The sequence below is a fragment of the Lolium rigidum genome, chromosome 5 (assembly GCF_022539505.1).
Source record: "Lolium rigidum isolate FL_2022 chromosome 5, APGP_CSIRO_Lrig_0.1, whole genome shotgun sequence".
In the NCBI taxonomy this organism is placed as follows: Eukaryota; Viridiplantae; Streptophyta; class Magnoliopsida; order Poales; family Poaceae; genus Lolium; species Lolium rigidum.
Genome location: NC_061512.1, coordinates 221,089,692 through 221,115,448, shown reverse-complemented (window position 1 = coordinate 221,115,448; position 25,757 = coordinate 221,089,692). Strand labels below are relative to the sequence as shown.

The 25,757-nt window shown below is 42.8% G+C and overlaps 1 protein-coding gene across 1 annotated transcript; it reads left to right on the top strand.

Annotated features, from left to right (window-relative positions):
* Positions 1-4,843: 4,843 nt before the first annotated feature.
* Positions 4,844-24,263, top strand: LOC124654125 (putative wall-associated receptor kinase-like 16). The gene is made up of 4 exons (XM_047193158.1): positions 4,844-5,284; positions 21,728-22,172; positions 22,272-22,433; positions 23,097-24,263. The coding sequence occupies exons 1-4, from the start codon at positions 4,844-4,846 to the stop codon at positions 24,260-24,262; spliced, it is 2,214 nt and encodes a 737-aa protein (XP_047049114.1). The 3' UTR covers position 24,263.
* Positions 24,264-25,757: the final 1,494 nt, after the last annotated feature.

Here is a 25,757-nt window from a genome sequence, read left to right as displayed (position 1 = left end):
TCGACACAGACTGGCCGTCGGCATAGAAATAACGGCCATTTGGCTATTCTGGCTTGAATTTTTTTCAATTTTTTTATTTTTTCCCCAATTTTTTTAATCTCTCGCATGGACTATTTTAACTCTAAATACACTTAATATTAGGTTAAATTACACTCATGATCAAACTTTCTGATCACTCACCCATCCTCACACTACTCTCACCCCTAGCATGTTTTTTTTCGATAAAGGGAATATATTAATATCAAAAAGATACCAATTACACCCAGCCTCTGGAACAACGCACCACCCTAATGGCACTACGGATGCACACAGCCAAAAAAAGGAAAAGAAAACTAAGAAACAAAAGTCCCGCTACAGTATCTCGGGTCTAACAACAGCAATACATCCACCGCCAAGACAACACCTGAAATACAGACTCTCCAAAAACGACGCCTCCAGGAAGGGAATAGTGCTCTAACACCGTCGTCGCCCGATCAACGATCTTAGGTTTTCACCCTGAAGATAGTCCCCGCTCTCAGAACAATGCCTCCAACAAGGTCATTGCCAGGCACAACCAGTTAAGGCCAGACCTTGGGTTTTCACCCTGAAAGGTAGGACTCTGAACTTCACCTGTGTTGTCGCCCCCACTTTCATACCGCTGTTGTGAAGCCCGGAACACCAAGCAAGTCCCTCAACAGCGCGGAGACTTGAACCTCCCTTAGCTAGTCCTCCCCTCCGGCCTTCATGAACTTCTCTTCTTCCAACTTTCATCATGGATCCATAGTCACTTGATGTCAACACATAAAAAGAGCTTCGCGCCGCTCCCTCCAGAACCAATCGGTCGGAATAAAAGTATGGGTGCGCACGACCGAATACCACCGATCCAGCAAACTCCAGGCAAAAAGCACTGTTACATTCGCCGTCGGAGCCTTCCGGAACTCTACACTCCGGCTAGATCACGAGTCCAGGCCTCCGGTAGGTCTTCCTCTTCACGCAAGAGAGACCCTAGGACCACCGCCTTTATTCAGGTCGGACCCCACGTCGGCGACCATCCCGGGCTGGCCACTCCAACCCTCCACCGGCGACTCCGTCGCCGGCTTCCATGCATCTCCATCTCGCTGCCGGAACGCGGTGATAGATCGATAGATCCACCACCACCAACCGCAGGCCGACCCTCTCCGGCGAAGAAGAAGGCCACCTCCACCGTCGTACCCAAAGGCTGCTGCCCCGGGCGACCTCGTGTCGCGGGTGAAGCCCGAGATCGTCTCCACTCACCGGCAAGAGGCAGGGGGAAATTGGCGCAGGCCATGGGCCTGGCCGCCGCCCACCACCAGCCCCTGCCGAAGTGCTGCGGAGAGCCGACGGGAGGAGGGAGACCGCAGGCAGGCTGCCGCCGCCCATCCCAACCGCGCCGGCCGATCCACCAGGGGAGAGCCGACGGGAGAAGGGGGCGCAGCGCAGGCCGCCGCCACCCATCCCATCCGCGCGTAAGCCGTGCTCGAGGAGAGGAGATCCGGCCGCCGTCCACCATGCATCGACAAGGAAGGGCCCCCGCTGCCGCCACGGCCCGTGGGTCTTTGCCCTGGCGGTGCTACCGGCGGCGGCGGCGGCGGTTAGGGCTGGGAGGCTGGGGGATCTCCGCCCAGGCGCGTCTACATTGCCGATCTCAAAACAGCGGCGATGCAGGAGCCTAAAATGGGGAGAATTTCACTTCCCGGCCTCTGCACCAACCAGGGATGCACACAACCATTTGGCATGAGTACTAAGATTTTTAATCTTTGTTAAGATTAAAGCATAGTCCTCAGGATAAATTGCGTGAGTACCAGGTCTAGCCTGGGCCTCAAGTATAAATAGGAACCTAAAATCGCGTCCGTGAGGATTTGAACTCAGGTGCTGGGTTTGTACATCCACTCCCCAGCCATGCTTAACTTCGCTGTTCTTTCTTGACTAGCTTTCATTAAAGAAATGACACCTTATTGATAATACTATCATATTAATCCTATTAATCCATATTTCTTGATGTTGCACATCTTTATTTTTTGAATTCCAACCAATTACCTACATAAACTACAATGAATAAGTATATTAAGCTTGAATTCAAATGACAATAAAATAATTTTTTCCCTTTTTATTTACTATGGAATAATTAATATCTTTAAATCCGTAAATCAGATTTAAAGATGTGACGTACTTTCACTCACTACATAAGTACAACAATATGCCCGATGCCTATCATGGTACATGAATCCATTCCCAACTTGGTTCATTGTGACCGGATGCCGCAAGAAAAAAAATGCAGGGGGGCAAATTGACAAATTCAGAATGCCGTGATTGGCTGGTAACACGTTTGGTCAACGTCAACACATGGAGCCTACGTACCTGTTACTTGTGGAGACTTGGTAGGCTGTCACACCGGCTGGAAGCTCCACAAGCAAAGTCTAACGTATTTTCAAAACCGAAAATAGCACTTCTCGTCAAAATTTGGTGTGTATAAGATTATTTTTTGAAGTCACCGTATGTATTTTGACTAAGCTTGTACAGAAAAATATTAGCATCTAGAATATTAATTAATGCCATTTGTTCATCACGAAGTAAATTTTAATATGGTAAATTTGGTACCGTAGATATCGGTATCTTTTTCAATAAGCTTGATTAAATCCAGTAGAGTTTAACTTTGCAAAAACCAATATGCACTATATTATCTCGTAGCAAACTGAGGGCCGAAGCGTTGAGTAAACACCACGTTTCATTGGATTTTGGGCCTGCAAGTTGCGATAGTCTTCTCATCGGGTTGTACAAATTTATAAGTTATGTAGAATAATCTTGTCCACCGTCAGAGAAAACAACGAGCTATTTCGAAATACCGGAACAACGCATCGAATCAACTGTCTGGTCGTAAGCGATTTAATTAGATCTGTGTTAGTGGCGTGGAATGATAGGTAGCTCGATTTGTTAACGTAAACTGTTTCCTTAGCTTATCTATCAACATTGATTTATCACATGCTTGTCGTGTGTGACGAACTTCCATGTGATCTACACCAAAAAGGACAGCGCGGTTAGCCCTTTGTATGCAAATTGTGTGCGTAGTAACGTTCCAATCAACTATCTTCATAAGACAGTTAAAAGAAAACTACTATCTCCGTAAAGGTAAATATTTTTCATTTGAAGATAAATTATTGAACTATTTTACCTTCGCATAGTATTTTCTCGGGGGTGTAATTCAGACATAAAACTTTTTGAGAAAGACCCAGGCCCCTTGAATTTATTTTCTTCGCTTGTTTGATAACCGATGTCTCGTGTCAGCCTACAGGATTCCATCAACCCTAAGCCCCATATGGAGGGCATTGACGAGGAGTACCCTCGACAACCTGGGAAGGATTTTTTTTTGTGACAATGACATGACTATATATGGTCAAACATCCACATGCCATGCACCTTGTATGATTGCATATATCTAACAAGCTTGAATTATGTTTCACAAGTGACAAACACTACATCAAACGTAAATAATATGACTCAGATAAAAATATTATTTTGGAGGGAGTATTTAGTCGAAAAAATAGTGGTCGAAGGAATTCTAAAACTATTTACCATGTTTTGTGCAATCCTCCCGGTTGAGTTCTTCTCGGCCTTCCTTTGGCAATTTTGGCAATATCTTAGAGCATCTCTAACAGATCTCGTAAATCCCGTCGGAATGAATTTTTCCGGTGGATTTACGGGTTCGGGCCGTATGTGGCGCAGAACGGAGCCCGAATCGTTGGACCGGGCCGTAAAAGTAGTTCGGGGGCCCGAGAAACTACGCGGCCGCCCCGTATTAAAAGGGGTCGCGGAGGGGAGTTCGGTTCGCAAACCCTACTCCCCTCCACCGCTGCCGCCGCTCCACCTCCTCGCTCCACCAGCTCCAACGAGCAATTTTCGCATCGACAGCGCCGCATCGCCGCCCTTCGAGCTCCGGATGCTGCGGAAGCTCCGCTAGGGGAGGAGGAAGTTTGGGCGGCGGGGACTCGCCACCGCGCTCGCCCCTATTCCGCACGGAGGAGGAGCGGCGCAAATGGGTCCGCTCGGAGAGCGCGTGCAAGCGCAGCGCCCGCCGGTGGACCGACTGGGGGTTGACGCCCCCGGGGAAGCTTGCAAGGTACGCGAACGGAGGCGAGGGGTCGTCCTCCGGCGGTTCGCGCCGCCCCCCTCGCCCTCCGGTGTACACACTTCGTCCGAGGAGGAGAAGGCGGTTGCCACGCGTAGAGGCCCCCGGGGCTGAATTTTGGGCGAAATTAGCTCGCGCTGCTACGGATAGTAGTTAATTTAGGTTATTAGTTTGAATTATGTAAAGTTTAGTGCTCAATCGGAGCAACAACTATCATCTATATGTGTTCATCGATGAATTCTCCCACGAGAATTTTAATTTCGTGTTTTCAGTTTCTATTTTACGGTTTCTGTTTTGTGCGACTATCAAAATCGAACGAACTAACGTTTTCGGGAGACTGAATTCCAATTTTTCAGTTTCAACTTTTCCGGGCTCTACTAGAGATGCTCTTACATGAGTCGGTAATAAAAATGCAGGTCCAACTGATGACGTGGAAAGCTTTGTGTGCTGAGAATAACAGGTTAGCAGGAATGACATATCCAAAATGTACATATATTCAACATAAATATATTACAACTTGAAAGACCTTGTCGATGTCCAAAATATCTTTTTCCAGTGTGACGAAGAGACGACTAGTTCTCGTGAATTACAGCAATAGAAGTAGTACTCGCTTGCTTCGTCCATTTGTCTATTTGTAGCTCACAATTGCACCATTAGTTGTCAGCAAAGAGCTCAGAGAAACACAATAGGCACGCTTCACGGCACCCGTTACCGGCAATTATGAAGCTGGGGCGTTCTCCTCTTCTTCTCTCTGGCCATCTTCTTCTCTGCCTTACGGCGATTTGGGTGTTGGCCACCGCCGATTTAGCGGCAGGCCAACGTCCCGGATGCCCGGCAAAGTGCGGCGACGTCGACATCCCGTTCCCGTTCGGCATCGGCGATGAGTGCGCGTTGCATAGCGGCTTTGGCCTCAGCTGCAATACCGTCAACGGCACCACGAAGCCTCTTGCGGGGACTATCGAGGTGACCAAGATCTCCGTGCGAGAAAGCAAGGCCTGGATGTCCACATGGGTCTCCTCGCAGTGCTATTTCCCGTCTAATGGGACGAACTACCTTAATGCATGGTTGAACCTCAACGATACACCTTTCTGGATATCTGAAGTGGATAACGCAATTATCGTCGTCGGGTGCAATACTCTCGCTTATATGACAAGCTCTTCTGTAAGTATTTCGCCATTTTTTAATATTAATTACTACCTTTATTCTAAAATATAAGCCTTTTTATACAATGCTAAATTAGCCTTCTAAAAACACTTATATTTTAAATACAAAGTAATACTGAACTGATCCAGGTGCAAGTCTGTAAGGAAATCCGTTCCCTTTATTAATTTTCATGAAACCACATCAAGTTTTTTAAGTTCAATAAATGTCCGATGTTACCTCCATACCGGTTTATTGGTTTTACACGTATCTCTAGATCGTAATTTTGATCAACTAAGTATGTCATATATATTACTAAAAATATATCATTATAAACATCGGATGTTATGCTTTCTAATGATATAATTTTTATATTATATAATTTAGGAAAATAGTGGGCTATCTAGGGAATAGCTACCTACCCTCATCCAACCATTCATTCACCATATAGGACATTTCAGACCGTAGATACATCTAGCAGCGTGCGGGTGAGGAACGCAGCAGAGATAATCGTGAGGAACAGCTTCCACATCGAGTTCAGTTTTTTTTTTTGTCGATCTGGATTTTTTTTTCTCCTCTTCAACTTCCCGTAGATTTGCTTCACCGTTTGAGGGAATCAGGACCATGTTGATTTTTGTTGTACATGGTGTTCTCCTGATCCAGATTCAGTTTGCTAATTTGTTGGAATTTCTGGCGGAAATGTGTTCCCGATTCAGTGGTACAAGTGAGCTGCCTCATTCTCTCTCTTCATAAAATTCCTATTGCTCTCTCAAGGAGAAGCGTAATTCGTCTGTGTGATTAGGTAGATGGATTTGGTCTGCTCTAGTATGCTCGAAGCACATCAACCATGTTTCTGGTCTGCTTTGTGTGATTTTTTTTTTTAGATATGGGAGCATAGTCCCGGTCTCTGCATCAATCGATGCACACATCTATTTATTAAAAAAAGTGTCAACGTCAAGATGGATTTGTGTGATTAGGTAGATGGATTTGCTTGCTTCTTCCCTCAGATTGATTAGTCGATTGATTTTTCATATGTAAATTTTGAAGCTGGTCTGATGGATTTTCTTCAACCTTTTTTTTCGATCTGGAATATGCTGTGTTGCCGCTCCCAAGCTATTTTTACAATGTTCTTATTGCTGTCAAAAAAATGTTCATTGTAATAAAGAAGCTGTCCGCGTGGGATCTGCTTGAACGTCGTCGAGTGGGCGGGAGTTGAGGGGCGACACGGTGTGCCGTCGGACCGGAAGAAGCTGTCCGCGCAGAGGAGGATCAGGAGGAGGATGGTGGTGTCCGGGCCCCAATCCAGTGGCAATGGTAGCAGGTCCCGCGTCCTGGTGGATCGATAAATTGGGTGGCCGCCGTGGCTGCCATGGCTTTTCCCTGTACCCTGGTTCTTATGTCGCCCTTTTCTCTGTTTCTCTCTCTACAAAAGTTCAGAATAATTGACTTGGATGTGCTTGGATGTCGATAAAATTAGCATCAGAATTCAGAGATCATCCGTATTGTGCTAGAACGATCCGTTTCCTGGTTTTGTTTTTAAAGATTTGGTCAATTTTAAGTGTTCACAACCTCGATTTTTTTTTTAAGTGTTCACTTTCAAAAGGAGACAGGCAAGGGCAGAGCCCTCCATGGTTTGGTTTTGCCTTTTCGTCGAACAACTATGCTGGTAAAGCCGTGCATGGTTAGGATTTTGCAGTTTTTGAATGGCCACGGTTCTCCTTTTTAGTAGTTTTTTGATGGGCACGGTTCTCCTATTTTTTTGTTTTCGAACGGGCACAGTTTGGCAAGAACGGGCAAGACTAACAGAGTTCAATGGCAACACCAATCACCAAACAACATCAGACAACGGTAAGCCTATGCGTAGCTACCATCCTAGGTAGAAAATCCGCTACATTAGTTAAATTTACGATCTACAGATACACGCAAGACCTACAAACTAGTATGGAAGGAGTAGCCCCTTTACCACAACATCGACCCTAACAAAAAAACAAGGTAGACATTAAACTTTTCACGACCTGTTCTGCATAGAGACATCAAGGCTGTGCTGACCTTCGACTTGAAAGATACGTTCTATACTTGTATGTCTACCATACACAAGTAGCTTTTGTATTATTTCGTTTTTCTACCCAGCAACCCCTAGATCTTCTCTCACCCTCCACAGATCAACCCTCAATTTGCCTCCAAATTAATTGCTAGTGATTATATTTATCTTTGTTTGTAAGGACTTCCAGATCCTCTTATTGGTCATAATCATGTGCCGGTTTTCTTGTCATTCCACAGTCCTTATATAGTTATATGACAACATCAATTACTGTCCCAAGTATAAGTTAATATACATCCCACACGCCCTTTTTTTTTGAAAATATTCAAAGTTATGCATCCTCCACAAGTTTTTTTAAACCGAAAACAGAACCAAATAGAAGAGGTTGAATTTGACCACTGCCTGCAACGAGTTGTCCCTAGTTGTTTCTGGTCGTTTTATTCGGAGGCACCATCAACACAAAGAAACAAAGTTCATAATTGGATCAATACATTAATTACATCTAAGTCTAAAAAATAGGATACATATTTTTTCGTTTCCTCCAACTAGAAATCATCCTCTTAATTTATTCAATTTGCCACAAATAGTATCCATTAAATATTGTTAGCAGAACTAGCACAGTGGCCCTCACAAATGCGAGGGCATCGTCTTTAGTTTGTACTCGGAGGCAATAGCATCATCTTTGGTACGTTCAAATTGACAAAGAAATGGGTTTTCAAGTTCATGGATATTCATAGTATGTGATAGTTAATGATATTATTTATACTAGTTGAATGCCCGTGCGTTGCTACGGCTTTCAAGTTTCTTGCTCGCTGCACGGTTAGAGATAAGGCATATCAACATTCATGGTAATGTGAAGGATATGCGAACTAAGACAACTTAATCAAAAAATTTTAATGACAAGAGATCGTCCACGAGATCACGCAATTTTGGTTATTCAAACCGCAAGTCATACTCTTATTTTTCAGAATACATATTGTATTTTCTTGTAGAATAACTTCTTTGCCAGATTGTGCAACAACCACATAATACACAACAATTCTTGGCCCATAGCCAACCCATATATAGAAAATACTTATTACAAGACAAACCCATTGTATTTCGTCCTAAATGTTATGTACATCTCCATGGATGACCGTCACCTTGAAATATGAATTAATTAATTCATCGTGTATCGCCTCCCTTAATATATCCTAAATCTTGGAAAAAGAAAGCACTCTATTAACACGATGAATAGTCATTTGTAGGGAGACATGTAGCTAAATTGTTCGGTCGGTAAAAGAACTTGGGAGTACATTTCCGAGTCATGCTCTAACAGATGCACTCATGTAAGTGTAAACATAAAGAATGAACTGCCATAAAAAAATTATAGTTGCAATGGGTAAGTAAAGCATGAGTAAATTGTAATGAGCTTTCCACTGATGTCAAGAGAAAATTAAAATAAATTTCTTCTTCTAATTCTTTGATTTGGTAGGCATTTTTTTTGTAGGGAATATTTGTACAAAAGAAGAAAAAAACAATCACAATGGCACCTACAGTCCAGCCAAAAATTGTCTCGCGGGCTACAAAGAAAGACGTATGAACATTACATTCAAGAGACCTTACATCATAGGATACACATGAATAATATCCTTAAATTTAGCTTCGCATGTACTGGATATTTGCCTCAACCATCCGCTGCAACTGTTAGTCGACATAAATCACTCATGCGAATCACCTGGGCGCTCTCAATCCCACCGCCACCTACACTGCCATCTTCCCAATAAGTTTGATGGAGGAGTTCCATACCCGGACATGGGATGTTTGGATGGAAGCGAATGAAGGAGAACTGAGCTTGTGTCCAATGCATGGCGGAGCTCCTTGGCACCATGTCCTGCGGCAACCTATGTTTTAGTTATAATAGAAGAAAATGACATTAATAGCAGGTCGGCCAGTGAAGCATATCATAATCTCAGCTTCGAATTCAGCATGGCTATCAGCTCTCATCTCTAAATCATCACTTAGTAAAATTGAAGATGTTGATGCACTTAGGTTCTTCATTGCCGAGAAAAATGATATTGCAAGGCAGATCATACAGTACCATCAATTTACCCAAAAGGCACCTAAATTTAACACTACAATCACATTCATGCAAAAAATCAATTGCCAACACAAAAAACCGTGATTCACCTTGTTAATAAAAAGATAACTTCCATACATAAATATAAGTAAACCTCAGCGTAACCCATCAACATAACTAAATGATTCATCTAAAAAAATATATGTAATTTGTTCATGTACATCAATTAAGATATCTAAACATTGCATTCAGTCATCAAAAATACCTTACAAATTTACAGGAATAGTACTGAATTTAAACATCTTTCAAAGAGATGCAAATTTTGATAAAAAAATACCTTGATGAAATTACCGAAGTCGCATCCAAGAAAATTATCTTGTGTCTTTGTCACTAGGTTTCCTTTATGATCTCAATCTCTAGTCGGAAAACATTGAACTATGACATCCATTTTAGTTTGAATGATTAAGTGAAAAGAGTTTTGCAGGTACATGATATGATGTAGTTAAGACGGTAGAATGCTTACAAGTAAAAGGAGGGGATATGAATTTCATTGTTGCATTCTCTGCACAATTTTTTTACTAAAATATGATCAAAATCAATATTGTATTTGGAATGTATACCTTTGTTTTCTGTGAAAATCCCCCACCTTCTCGTTGCCGCATCTTAAAGTAGCTTGAAAATATTCAGCTAACCACAAGAAACAAGATCATTGTGCATATAGAGGGTGATCCAAGGAAAAATAGATATTGAGAATAACATGAGCACATTAAAATTTAAAATTATCATCTCCAGGAACAAAAAATATTAGTTATTGCAAGTTTGTAGCGAGAACTTTTTCTAGAGGCAGATTTTCAATGGACTACGAATAACCATACATAGTACTGAATTTTGTTCTAGTTCGACATCAGCAGACTGAAAAACGTTATGGAATCAAGTGAATAAAGTGTTTATAAAGCATAACCCAATAAGAATCACCAATAAACATATCTTCTTTACTATTAAATTGAAATAGGTGGTTACCTGGTGTCACATATGGGCCAGTTTTTATTTGGGCTAAAACTGCACGTACGAACTAGCCCATCAAAATCCAACACCTAATAAACACACATCTTCCCCGCTCGAAACCGGATCGGCTTCCAGCGACTCTTCATCGCTAACAATTTGAATAGGCCCGCTGCTCGTTTGAAAAAATGCTGCATAGAGGAGGACACTGAACCAATCCGAGCGACGTAAAATACACAAACGCGGAGGCTCGGCTGATCTAAAAGGAAACACATCTATAACAAGAAAAGAAATAACGTAAGCATAACACACTACTCCACACTAATAAAGGGGGGGGGGGGGGGGCACAACGAAACACCTAGGCCGAGGCAAAACTAACATCTGCTAGATGGTGGCCTTTGGCCTAGCCGGTGCACCCCCAAAGTCTGATGCACGACGAAACTGAAAGTCATTAAAAAAATATCCCCAATATTAGTGCAAATGGAGAGGCACAACTATGTATTCCTCACGAGGATTCCTAAGGCTACTCGTAGTGGGGAGTAACATAAAGTGGTGTTATGCATAAGTTATTAGTCGACGTTACTACCTTCATAGTGGAAAGTAACATGGATGTGGTATCATGCAAAATCTCATCTATTAGTTTGTAGACTCATTTTGCCTTGGGGATGTGTGATGTTATGGTAACATAGCTAGTAGTTCTTTAAATTGCCTTGAAATATCTGTCTCACCAAAGGCATGCTCTACTTTTTTTTGAAAGTGGTATTGTATTAATTAATCAACAGGGTTTTGATTACAATCATTTCAAGCCAATCTCGACACGCAGGTCGGGACCGCACTTAGTAACACACCACTACTCAACTCTCTACGACTCATCTGACAAATAGCATGAGCCCCCATATTTCGATTCCTATCAACCTTCACTAGAGAGACTTGGCGAATCAGGAGGCCTTTTCAATCTGAATTCCTTTGCAACAATGCCTAGATTGGTCATGTTAGTGTTTTCATTCCTAAAGGTTTCCAACACAGCAGAAGAATCAATTTCGATGATCACGTTCTCCGAGGAGTATTGTAGAGAAATCTCCAGTCCTTGTAGACAAGCAATTCCTTCCCCCATGGCTGCAGACCTACAGTGTGGAATGACACCCCATGCCGAGCATATAACTGCACCATTAAGGTCTCGCAAGACCGCACCTCGGTGACCTTTCTTCTTGATTTCTAGGAAAGTTGCATCAACATTACATTTCAGCCACCCCTCCTGGGGCTTTTCCCAACTGGTTTTCTTCCTTTCACTATGTTTGGTGCTTGATTCCTTTGGAGTATGGCATACATGAGCTTTGCCTTTCCTGTCTACCATGGGTCTTTTAGCAGAAATACCCTGCGCAATGTCTAAGTGATTATGTAAGAATCTTATAGAACTATCTACAAAAGCACCCTTATCAAAAATGATGTTGTTACGATGGTGCCAAGACCTCCACCAAATAAACACCATTTTATTTCTCATATCTTGGTTTAGGCTGCCCAAAAGAATAAGCACCCATTCTTGACCAGTTTTGCCAAGTTCTTATTCAAGGGGGTAACTTACACACAAGCTCCAAGCCCGGCCTGCCTCAGAGCCATTGCCTTTGTGCACCGCATAGATAGCTCATTTCATATTCAAATCCACATATGGAGCACGTAGGAAGCACCCTTGGCAACCTACGACTCCTGTTAACCTGGACAGCAAGGCTGTTAGTAGCTAGTTTTCATGTAAAGATTTTTACCTTTGGGGGGAAATTTGAATTCCATATGGTTTACCAAAGAACTCTATCTCCATTTAAATTTGTAACGGAGCTTGGAGGGTTGGGATTTCTCAAATCCAGCGCCAAGTTATAGGCACTACGCACCGAGAACACTCCACGTTTTTCAAGTGTCCAGGATACAAGATCCTCGGTGTCAATACTTGGTAGACGGATTTTAAGGATCTCTTCAGCACCAAATGGGGAGAAGACATATCTGACTAAATTTTCCTTCCATGTATGGATATTATGGTTTATAAGCTCTGCCACTCTTCGGATTCTTGAATTTTTTATATTATTCGTAACTTTCATATCTCCTTTCGGAACCCAGTTATCCCTCCATATCCTAATTTTCTTGCCATCACCAATTCGCAAGATAAAGCCTTTTTTTAATAACTCAAGATCGTGCCTAATTCCTTGCCACCCAGGAGAGGTATTCTGGACGAATGTAGTGTCAGTTAACTCCCCAAATGGGTAGTATTTTTTTTTAGCAATCTAGCACAAAGACTATCAGGGAATGCAATTAATCTCCAGACTTGTCTTGCTAATAGAGCCTGGTTGAAAAGACGCAGGTCCTGAAACCCCATACCACCCTCGCATTTTCTCTTTGTGACTTTTTCCATCACATCCAATGCACTCTTCTTTTCTCCTTTTCATCACCCCACCAGAAATCTCTTGTTAGCTTCATCAGTTCATCACAGAGTCCTTCAAAGAACTTTAAAATGCTCATAGGATAAGTCGGGATGGCTTGAATTACAAACTTTATCAAAGTCTCCTTTGCACAACTAGACGCATATTTTTCAGCATAGTCAGAAAATTTCTTTTTTAACTTCTCTTTAACGGGCTGGAATTTGCCATCTTTCATACGTCCTTCAGGTACCGGAAGTCTGAGGTACTTCTCTTCAAAACCAACCGATTGTATAGCAAGCATAGTAGCTACCACTTGTCCGTCATCTTCATTGCATTTATTTCCTAGTAGCACAGAGCATTTCTCCGGGCTGAGCCAGTTTTCTTTTCATAATTATTTAGGACCGTTTTGATTTTACCTGCTTGATCAGCATTGGCTTCAAAGAAGAGAACACTATTATCAGCAAAAAGAAGATGAGAAATGCCCGGGCTCTGCCGGCAAACTTTTAATTCTCTTATTTGACCTACATTAATATCTTTTTTAAGTAAATGAGAGAGACCATCAGCCACAAATAAAAATAGATAAGGAGAAAGCAGATCTTCCTGTCTAAGGCCTCTAGAGGGTGTAAACTTTTCCAGGAGCTCCCCATTAAAGCGGACTAAGTAGGTCACAGTTTTAACACACTCCATAATCCATTTAATCCACTAGCTTGCAAAACCAAGTTTGTTCAGCACTCCTTCTAAAAAGACCCAATCCACTCTGTTGTATTCTTTGGCTAAGTCAAGCTTATAAGCACAAAACTTCTGTTCTGTAGGGAGTGGACACATTCAAACGCAATTAGAGCGTTATCAGTGACCATTCTTCTTGGGATGAAAGCGCTATGGTTAGGCGCAATTATTTCTTGCAGCATAGGCCTTAATCTGTTAACCGTACATTTTGACACAACCTTGTAAATGACATTACACAAGCTGATTGGCCAGAAGTCACGGAGGCACACATGATGCTTCTTTTTTGGAATAAGAACAATTACTGTGTCATTTATACCTTCGGGCAAATTAACGGTGCAAAAAAATCCCTTTACTGAAGTTGTTATATCCTCTTTGCAAACACCCTAGTGGCACTGAAAAAATCTGGCGGGGAAACCATCTTTTCCAGGTGCCTTTAACGAACCAATTTGAAATAGTGCATTGCCAATCTCCTCATCATAAAAAACCATACATAACTTCTGATTCATGCCATATGAGATCTGTGGCATCACATTGTCCAAGATGATTTCTGGTTGTACCTCCTGGTCATTCCTCTATGTATCTTTGAAGAAAGATGTTTTTATTGACTCAATATCCTCTTTGTTTTCTGTCATGGCTCCATTCACTTTTTGCAGCTTTTCAATCTTATTCTTCCTCGCTCTCCAGGTAGCTTTTTTGTGAAATTTTTGTGTGTTCCTATCACCTTCCTTCAACAAATTAATTTTTGAACGTTGTTTCCAGCAAGTCTCCTCTTGTTCTAGAAGATTATCCAATTCTCTCTCCACACTCTTGTTTTTTTGTTGCTCATGATCTAAATTCCTCCTATTGATAGATTCTAGCTTCTTTCTAAGCTTTTCAATCTTTTTAGTCACAGAGCCTACCTTTTTTTTGCTCCAGGATTGCAAGCAATCCATTACCCCTGAAAGATTTGCAACAACATGACCTAGATCTCTCGGTTTTGAGTGATTTTCCCAAGCCAATTTAATCTCTATAGCAAGTGATTCTTCACTCTCCCAACAAGCTTCATATCTCAGAGAACGACTCGACCGGGAAGAAGCATTATCCTGAAACAACTTGAGCAAAATGGGGCAATGGTCTGAACGAGAGCTAGTTAGATGAATTACGTTGCTTTGAGAATAGATGTCAGACCATGACGGTGAGGCCACCACTCGATCCAACCTAACTTTCACATTTTCTCTACCTTGACGTCATTATCATACGATCCAAGGTGTGCCATTAAGGCCAAGATCATGGAGATCACAGTAGGATAGAGTTTCTCTAAAATCCATCATTTGTTTTTCATTTCTTTTTTCTTTGAAAAATGTTCACTTTTCCACATAGTTTCATTAAAATCACCCATCATAAGCCAAGGTAAATTCATCAAAGGTTTTATTCTTTTTAACATGTCCCACATTAGATTTCTCATATGGGTTCGAGACTCTCCATAAACAAACGTGCACCTCCATTTTATTCTTTTTATATCATAATGATTACATCGATAATACTACTATTTATTTTAAACAACTCGATTTCTACATTCTCATGCCAGAAGAGGGCTAGACCTCCCCTTCCCTTCCTCATGAAATGAGACGACATGCTTTAAACCTAACCTCCAGCAAAGGCTATCCACAACATCTTCCCTTTGTCGTGTTTCAGATAAGAAGATGAGTTGAGGGCGGCGAGTGTGCACGAGGCGTTCGAGCTCCTAAACTGTCTGGGCATCGCCTACCGTCCCGCAGTTACATCCCATGGCGATCATGGCTCCTGACTGGAATGGTCCTTCGCGCCTGTCAGTTGACCAGCGGCCCCCTAGCTGGTAGCCTCCATGTCCTCTTCAACACCATCACCATCCTGCTGCACCTCCTGGGTGATAACTTCCGAGCCTCTGCTTTTCTTCTCACCATCTCCCCTAAAGAGAATCACAAAACTCTGACTCCCATCCTAAGTGCTTGTGTCTTCTAAATCCTGACGTTTCCCCAGCACCCTCTTCTTCTTTTTCAGAAAAGCAGAGGCAGTATGAACAGAAACACCACGCAGCTCCTCACAGAGGCTTCCATCTTCACGGAGACAATCAAGAATGTTTGGAACATCGAAGCCTCCCGTCTCTCCATTAGTTCCTCGTGCCTGCTAAGCTAACTGGGCCCCAACCCTGCTTGTGGATGCTATCTTCTTTCCGCCTTTCGGTTTATACTTTCCATACCCATAGATCTTTGCCTTAAAAGCCTTTGCAACCTTGTTAAGTTGCTCATTTGTCACAACAGTAGGAGCCAGAGCATCATTGACATTCAGATTTGTCACTGCCGCTGCCAGCACCTTCTGTATTGGATCAGGAATAGCATGTCCTCCTTCCTCCGCTTGATCCTCTACAACTTGGACCCCCACAATCTGGTTGCAGGCACTCATGTCGCCAAGATCTCCAGACTCCGGGTTTAATTTCCATCCCGAGCTTATTGGAGAAAAATACAGGCTTCGCTTTGTTTTCTTTCCTTCGGCTGGCACATAGTAGCTGCGATGCCTATATGGGGAGGTACATTGCTCCTCACATTACCCGACCATCTTTTCCTCTTCAGGTAGCAACCAATTATGCTCTTTGTGCCCAAAAATTCTACAGAAAAACCAGAAATGAGGTGCTCCCTCATACTTCACCTCGAACTGTCTTGGTTTGCTTCCTTCTTTCCCAGCAATAGGAATCCAACGCTTGATGGGCATCTCAACATTGTGCTCCACTCTGATCCTGAGGAAGGAGGCCCAGACATGACCACGGTTATCCTTTCCAACTTCACGAACAGGTCGAAGGAATTGCTTTCCTATTTTTCAGCCCACTCATGCGTCATCATTGCCATCGGCAGATCAAGGACTCTTGTCCAGATTGGCATCACATTGACCGGCACCTCCATAGCAGAGGATATACCATCATACTTTGCAGCGAGGAAGGCATCGTTCATGTATGTCCATGGTCCTCCCTTCAGGATATGGTTGTAATGTTTTCTCCTGCTCCGCTGCGCTCTCCCTCTCCTTATGTTCTCTTCCCTGCTGCGATCTCGGTTCTCTTGTCCATGGCTTTAGTGATGGTTGTGAGATAATAGTGAAAAGGCTGAGGGTGTTTGTCCGTCCCTCCACCCTCGTCTGGTATATATCCTGAAATACAGTTGACATGACATTCATTTGTCTAGATTTCTTTCCCCAATGAAATTCCATCAATACTGACTACAAAGCTGATCGCCATGCTTATGGGTCTCCAGGTGTATGAAGCAAAAGCTAATGTATCCCAAATTGATTTTAATGATTCAGTTTCTGAATTCCATTCAGGGTTGCCTAGCATAGCACGATTTCCATCAATATTGAATATCTCTTCCTCTGTTTGAGCTACCAGCAGTCCCTTATGAATCCCTCTAAACACGGGATCTGATCGTATGCCCACGATATGATCATCACCCTCGATTGGATCCGAATTCTGATTACTACCAAAACTTTATATTATTTTAAATTCTTGATCAGGATCTAGAGTGAGAAGATTGTGAGTTACCTTTGGTACTGAATCTTGCCTTCTCAGTGCCTTGCTCACAATGGTGATGGCCTCCATCTTCAGAGCCGCTATCTCCGGCCTCAGATTGTGTTCTCTTCCTTCCAATCGATCAGTGCCCCCACGGAGTATGGGCAGGCCTTGATTTTCTTCGCGATGTTGCGGATATGCTGGCGGAAATTGATCCCCTCGAGCAAACCTGCACTATGGGGCCCGTCATTTCTGAGACCTGGACGCGTCCGTTTTACCGGACCGTCGGTGAACTTGGCCGTGGCAGCGGCGCCGGGCGCCATCGTCGTGGCCGTCGCCTTGAGCGGTGGGTCCATAGGTAGGACTGTAACCAAATACCAGAGGCATGCTCTACAGCTATGGACATGAACATCACCAATACCTTGTAACACTTGAATCGATAATCCTTCCAATCGCCATGCTCTTCAAACCCTAAGTAGTACTATAAACAAAAAAAAGTTCATTTAAACAAAGCAAGGAACCAAGTCATCAGAGCATTCAGAAGTGAGTGATCGAATGGATTGCATACTTTGACTTGTAAACATGATGCGCTTGGTCCGAAACACAGCGGAGCCACGTTGACAGATTACTCCATCAGAAACTGGCACGGTGCTTCATAACGTCAGCATCATCAATCAATTCAACCGGTCGTTGTACCTTGGGCAGGCGCCTGCCCTTATCGTCGCCCATGATCCTGGCCAAAGTGACCTCCTCCGAGCGTGTCACCTCTCGCCCGAGTGCACATCTGCGTAGGTTAGATCTTCGATACAGCCGCACACGTTCGTGCAGAAGCGGGCTCCCTCGTTGGCATGAATGTGTTACCTCAGTCCATGAGGGTATGCCCTCGACGTCGCAAATAACCTTGCTCCACTCGGGAACCTCGCCATCATTTCAGCCATGGAAAAAAGAACATTTCCATCCTTGTTTCTCGGTGTTGAAGACACTTCCCTAAATTGTTAAAAATAAAACACCACCGTTATTGAAGAGATTTTCACCCAGTCGTCAAACAAGCTACTTAGAAGTTAGAAAATCAAATAGTACCGACCCATTTGGTGAAGTTCTGCTGATGGAGGTGGCCGATGTCAGCACTCATCTGGTCGAAATGCTTCTGGATGGACTTCCATGCACCTTCCCCGCTGTTGTGAAGTGTATATGTGGATTGCCTAGCCCTTTTCATCAGTTCGAACTTTTGGTTCAAGTGGCTAGTGCATGAAGCTTAACATGGTATTAGAGCCCCAGGTCTTGAGTTCAAATCCTGCCTTTCACGTGGTTTTGCAATTAAGCCTAAAAATTGCTGTTTCCCCCCTCCCTCTTTTTTAGCCACCGCTGTTTCGGTGTGCTCTTCTTCTTTCACGTGTTGACTTTCTCTTCTCCCGTCACACGCGAGTGGGGGTGTTGTGAAGTGTATATGTGGATTGCCTAGCCCTTTCCATCAGTTCGGACTTTTGGTTCAAGTGGCTAGTGCATGAAGCTTAACACCCGCCACCTTGTTGTCGAGGATGCGACGCGTCAGGGTCGTAGGTGGGGGCTGCCACCCGTGCGACAACCCTAGATCGCACAACGACGCAAGATAGGCGAGAGTAGGGAGGGAGCGGCGGCGGAGCAGCAAGGCTGGTGTGCCTTTTATGATAAAGATCATACAGTTTGTTTCCTCGTTTTCTTCCCAGGTTAGAAGATACTAAGTTTGACTGCGGTAGCATTTGTTCCGTAAATATAAGGAAGTGTGATCGAGTAGTGTGACATTACATATTTCACCTTAATAGTAAATATGAACTAATATAAAATACATTCAATCAAATCCTATGAGTACCATAACTCATGTGCGGTCAATGTTTTTTTCAAAAGGTTATTCTCAAAGAACTTTTTAAATTTCCAACTGTGGTACTCAAAAAATATTAAAATCTATAATCGATATAAAAATACTCATATGAGATTCATCAGAATTAAAAATTACGATAATTCATAATATTTTTTAATAAAGGGTTAAGAGCAGATATTTGTTGACCAAATTTCCATTTTCTTTCGATTGGTTGATCACTGATCAGTATTGGAGTTAGCTTCACCAGGGCGGAGACAGGGAGGGGCGAGGCGTGGTCAGACTCCCCCTAATTAATGCTTCGTCGTCCCCTAAACAAATCAACCATGCATACTTGTGCCAGTATTTGCCTCATGTCCATACATAATTGACTCATTAGTCTATGAGTCCTTGCTTAGTCGCCGTGCCAATTCATGTGTGGTACAACTATGAAGCCCAAGTGACCATATGGCCCATCTTTCAAAATTTCAGTACGAACAAGCGAGAATCATCCATTGTTGTCACTAGATGATTGTGGCACATGCATCTACTTTCTTCCTAGTGAGGTTAACAAAAGAAAAAAAGGTAAAAACCATAGCGGATCTCAGATTTTTGTCACTTCCAATAAACACTACCATGTTACTCCATCTAATGCACAAGTTCTCCCACACACGCCCTTGCATACAAGTTTAATCAATACAAGTAATTAAGAATGGAGTAGTAATATGCATCTCTTCATACATCAAACTCATAATAATGAATGCAATCTCACACATCATCTCATGTGATCAATATCCACCACATAGAAATTATACAAATATGTCCATAATCATGTTGGGAAACTCACATGGATCTAATACAATCAGAGCACAAGAGATAGATAGATCAAACTACTTCCATAAGTCCATAGTTCGAGGCGGACTACTCCCTTCTCTTCTTGGAGGTGTTGATGATGATGTTGGAGAGGTTGGAGATGCAACCGAGGATTAACTTTGGCGGCGTTTAAACTCCAATCTTCGCATGTTCTGGCTCTGTTTCGTGCCATATGTGTTTTGTCGCAACCTCCTCCAAGAACGCCTCGGGAGGGGGGGGGTTATGTGCAGTTTTAGGTCAAGTCAAAGATTCTGATATGAAGACGGACGGTTGTGGATGCTCGAGCCCGACGTTGGATCAGGTGGCATCCTTTGCTGCTCCAAAAGCCCAGGGTGTTCTCCTTCCATAAAAAAATGCTCTAGAAAAAAAATTCTAGTTCAATTTGACTCTGTATCGTACCCTGAAACTTAAAATTACGCAAAATAGGTGTTTCATATCCTGCAGAGTTATAAACTAAATAAAGGGATTCCTTGAAAAATCCTCAAAAACTAATTTAAAACATGTTTATAACAACTAATAACATGCAAATAAATAGAATATGTGATCATAAACTACAAACTTCATGTATGCATTTTGCATGCATCACATTCCAATTGAGTAAATAAACTTTGTCAAAACTTAAATTTTCTGGTTCTAATGTGTTTCTCTTGTTTCAAGGTCTCTAGGGACATAAAATTTCTGATTATTTTTGAACTTAAAAACTCAACTTATGGATTTATAGGTTTATGTCTATTTAAACGTGTTATAAACACATTTATTTAGATTTAAAGCTGACACATGACATGATCCAACTAGCGGGATTTAGTGATCTAATCTAGCTCGTCCAGACATGATCCAGCAGGTGAGAAGAAAAGGGGGAGAAGGGCTCAGAAAAGATGATGCCTTGGTTGTCAGAGTAGCGACGAAAACTCGGGAATTGACAGTGTCATCCTTGTAGGGGCTCCCAGAGTTGGAGAGGTAGGGTATGGGTGTGGCTTGGCTCCGGGAAGTCAAAGACGTAAATGGCTGCGGAGGCTTCTGGCGACGGTGGCTGGTGACCAGAGGATCTCTAGACGATGATGATCTCTAGGAGTCATTGCGATGTCGTTTGGCTGCGGCATGTGACAAAATGGATGTGTAAGGATGTGTGCAAGTACATGGGAGGAAGAAAGAAAGAGATGCCATGGTTGGAAATCGACGACGGCGGCGGGGCGATTAGCAAATCTCCGATGAGCAATTTTTACAGCCTTTGAGGCCTGGTTTTTAAGTGAGTCGTAGGGAGAGTATATAAGGTCGCGAAGTTTTAAAGGAGGTGCTCAGGAGCCATCGGGAGCAACAAGGGGAGTGGTTGACATGGGTGTCGGTTTGTGGGCACGCTGAATGGGCGGGGGGTTAGGTATGATTCTGACGGATGGGTCCACCGGGCATAGATAGATAGATATATTGAGAGAGATAGAGAGAGGTGGTAGGCCATCTCGGTTGGCTGGGTCAGCATAGTTGGGTTGTTGGCTCTTATTTATTTTTATTAAAACAATTTTCTATTTTCAGTTTCAATTTCGTCGCCAAAATGGCTCAATACATATTTTATAAAAATCATAAAAAATCCTAAAACTTAAAACAAGTATTCTATATATAATGGAACCATTTACAGTACAAAATAATATTGTAAAACATCATTCACATGCATCACATACATTCATGCATGTTCAAGCTTTAAGTTTGCCTTCCATAAACCGTAAACCCTAATGACTTTTTCGAAGCTTTAGAGATATTTAGACATTTAAAATTTAAAATGTATTGCCCCTTTCGGCATTGAACTGCCTTATGTCACTAACAAAAATTGGAATTCCCACCGAGAAAGGCTTATACCTTCAAGAAGACTTAAGTTTTTGTATATAGTTAGAGGTTAGTAATAAAGGTAGGAGTATAAGTACAACAGAGACCAATGAATCATTAGGAAATATATCTACCTATTCATTTACTTTATTCTGGTATGGTGTAAGATATCTCATATATATATTTGTTCACGTGCAGTATGTAATAGGTTGCTCTGCGACATGCACCGACGTCACCCTCGAGAATGGCATATGCTCTGGTGCCGGCTGCTGCCAAGCCGATGTCCCGAAAGACATTTCGTATTATCGTGGCTATTTCAACGAAAACTACAACACCACAAACATATGGCAAGACAGTCCTTGCAGCTACATAGTAGTAATGGAAAAGGCTGCTTTCAGTTTCAACACCAGCTATGTCAAATCGACAGTGTTTTATGATACATACCAGGATACAGTTCCAATAGCCTTGAACTGGCAAATACGGCCGTGGTCTTGCGAGGTAGCTCTGAAGAACATGAGTTCCTATGCATGTATCAGCAAGGATAGCGAATGCGTTGATATCACCCACGTCAAAGAGAAAGGTTACCGCTGCAATTGCTCCCACGGATACCAAGGCAACCCTTACATCATGGGTGGATGCCAAGGTTCCTCCCCTTTTGCTACCTTGTTCATTTTACATACATCTGTCACGAATCATTTGTGTGCACAGTTTAGCAACTCTGAAAACTATTGTTTTGTTTCAGATATCGATGAGTGCCACGCGAATGACAATCCCTGCGGCCATGAGATCTGCCAGAACACGCCGGGGAATTTCAGCTGCTCATGCCGCCCAGGATATTATATGACTAATGGCGTTTGCGTGCCAATTCAAAAGCGTTCCCGTTTTCACCCCATGCCTGTTGTTGGTAAGTTCCTCTGTTAAGACAGTAATTTTTTTAAGACATTTTTTTTTTGTTAAGACAGTAGTAAGTTCCTCTGTTCAGTGAGCACTAAAGTGACTTCACTTGTAGAAAATTTATTGGATACCACACGGAAAGTAAATACGAAGTTTGTTTTCTGTAAAAGTAAGTCGTGGTTTGCCTGATTGGCTGAATATGTACCTCCTGTGATCACAAATGTGTTCGTTGTTTTACAAGACAAACACTTTTAAGCTTGACCACCAGTATGAAAATTGTATTGACACCAACAACATAAGATTGATATTATTAAATTTATTAAAAAATATGCGTTTGCAAATTTAAAATTTGAATTATTAGATTTAATATGAAACATACAATTTGGAATGCATAAATTTGTGAAACAAAATATGTTTATTCAAATAAAACATCTGTCAAATATTTGCATTGGGAGACTATGTCGATATTTTTCAAGAGTATAGTCTATGTCGATATTCAAAACGATATACATGAGTTATCAGCGGGAGTAATTGGTATTTTTCTCTTACTCATCAGTAGTCTTTTTTTAATAGAAGATATACTGTGATCCTTCTGGAAAGAAAAAAAAACAGTACTTTTATGTGGTTGCTACTAATGGAAATTTCATTCATTTGAACAAATCCCTCGCCGCAGGTGCAAGTATTGGTTTTGTTGTCCTTGTGATTGTTGTAGCTTGTGCATGCTTGATCCAAGAGAGAAGGAAGCTACGGAAAATGAAACAGAGCTACTTTCGGCAGCACGGTGGCCTAATACTATTTAACGAGATGAAGTCAAAAGAGGGCAATGCATTCAAAATATTCACTGAGCAAGAACTGCAGAAGGGGACAAATAACTTTAGTGAAAAACAAGTCCTGGGTCACGGAGGCCATGGAACCGTTTACAAGGGACTTCTCTGGGGCAACGTGGAGGTGGCGGTCAAGAAATGCATGACGATTGACGAGCAACACAAGAAAGAGTTTGGTAAAGAGATGGTAATCCTATCCCAGATCAACCACAGAAACATCGTGAAGCTCCTCGGGTGTTGCCTCGAAGTGGAAGTCCCCATGCTGGTGTACGAGTTCGTCCCAAACGGTACGCTCTTCCATCTCATCCATGGCAACCATGGCCGGTCTATCTCGTTGGCTACTCGCTTGAGGATCGCCATCGAGTCCGCCGACGCTCTTACCTACCTCCACTCTTCGGCTTCAACGCCAATTCTACATGGAGACGTCAAGTCCCCCAACATCCTCCTCGACGGCAACCATAGTGCTAAGGTCTCTGACTTTGGCGCCTCAATCCTGGCACCAACTGATGAGTCACAGTTTGTCACACTTGTACAAGGGACATGTGGGTACCTCGACCCGGAGTACATGCAAACATGTTATTTGACAGATAAGAGTGACGTGTACAGCTTTGGGGTTGTTCTTGTGGAGCTGCTCACGGGAAAAATTCCGTTCAATCTTGATGCCCCAGAGAAAGAGAAGAGTTTAGCAATGATGTTTATGTCTGCAATGAAGGAGAATAGGCTGGCTGGCATATTGGATGACCAGGTCAAGGATGATGACAACATGGAGATTCTTGAAGAGATCGCAGAGCTTGCAAAGCAGTGTTTGGATATGTGCGGTGATAACAGACCCTCGATGAAGGAGGTTACAGAGAAGCTTGACGGACTAATGAAGGTGATGCAGCATCCATGGACGCAGGACCCTGAAGAGATGGAAGGCTTGCTTTCCGAGCCCATGGTCAACTCGGCGATTGGGAGTGCTGAATATTTCAGCATTGAGAAGAAAGCTATAAATGCTATGCAATCAGGTCGCTAAGTAATCACACTATACATTGTTTCTTCTTTTTTAAAAGGAGATTATTAATTGTTATATGTAGCTTCCTTATTCCTTTGCTATTATATAAACAATTTTCAATAACGTATGGCTTTATATATTTTTGAAATATGCAAATATACCATCTGTATGCTTTGGCTTTCAGAATCCATGTACGTACCGTAGTAACCATGTAAATTTTTAGCACTGCCACATGAGCATTACTCTCATGTTATCTATGATTGTTTATGTGTGTGGTGTCCTGCCTTCAACTGATTCAAGACTGCTAAGTTTCTCTATAAGCCTAGCCTACACTATGTTTAAACCAGGACTTGGTTACCGGTCGGAAAATCCAGTTAGCGGTCGGTCAATGGATTTGCCAAGCACCCTTGGGAAATGGGCCCAGCGGGCATTTTTTCAAGATTATTTGAATTGAATTTTTTTGAATGTAAAATTCAATATTTCTTCGATTGCCAATCGGTCAATGTAATTTTAAAAATTTAAAAATATTAAATTTGATTTTATTATTTCTGGTGACCATTCGGGATTTCGCGGTACACCGGAATCCCGAGTCCCTTCGGAAAAAATAAATCAAGAGCCAAAATCTTGATTTAAACATGCACAACTTCAATCTTTTAAGTCCATCAAAACAAGCCCGATAACATTTTCAAACTTAGGTGTGGCGTGGGCTATCATTATTAGGTACAGTAAAACTCACCTAGCTAGAAGCTACCATAGCGTTTAAACATCCTAGACCATCGGATCAGTTCATCCAAAGCTCTAGATCAGTGTTTTTTGAGATGCGCTCTAGATCAGTTCAGTAACCTGAATCGTTGCTAATCGCGTCTTGCTTCCTTGAGTTCCTGGCCCGCTTTTGTGCCGCCTCCCTCCAGTTCTACCACCGCCGCTGAACACGATCTGGAACGGTGGCGCCTCCCCCAGACCTTGCCTCGAGCAACGACGACACCGCAAAGCGTCTATGGAAGATAGCCTACCTCACCTGACATAGGGCGAACCCTAGGTGCTGCCGCCATGCCCAACTACTCGCCTCCTTCCCCCGCCCACTACAGCCCAGTCCCCTGTGTGACGGCAACAATTCCGGGAAACGGCCACCCCTCAGGCAACCAATCTCGCTACCACTTCGGCCGCGAGGTACGTCCGTACCTCTCCCTCCCCTGTGCGCCACCTCTATGTGCTATTTGGAGGCGTGACATCAGATTTTTGTGATGGTTAGGCGGATGATCTGCAATTCGGCGCACAACACAAACACATGGTGTTGGGTACTCAAGATCCTGGGAAGAACCATGGAGGGGTGGCTGTTGACGTTGGAGCGAATTAGGCGACGCCAACCTGCCTGACCAGTCCAGACGCAATAATGGCATGTGTACCTCGAGGGGTACTGGGACAACCTCCACGTGATCTCTGACTAATTCAAGGTCCATGCCTGATGCCTCCATTTAAATTTGGATTCGCTTCTCTTCTGTGTGTGCGAAGGATA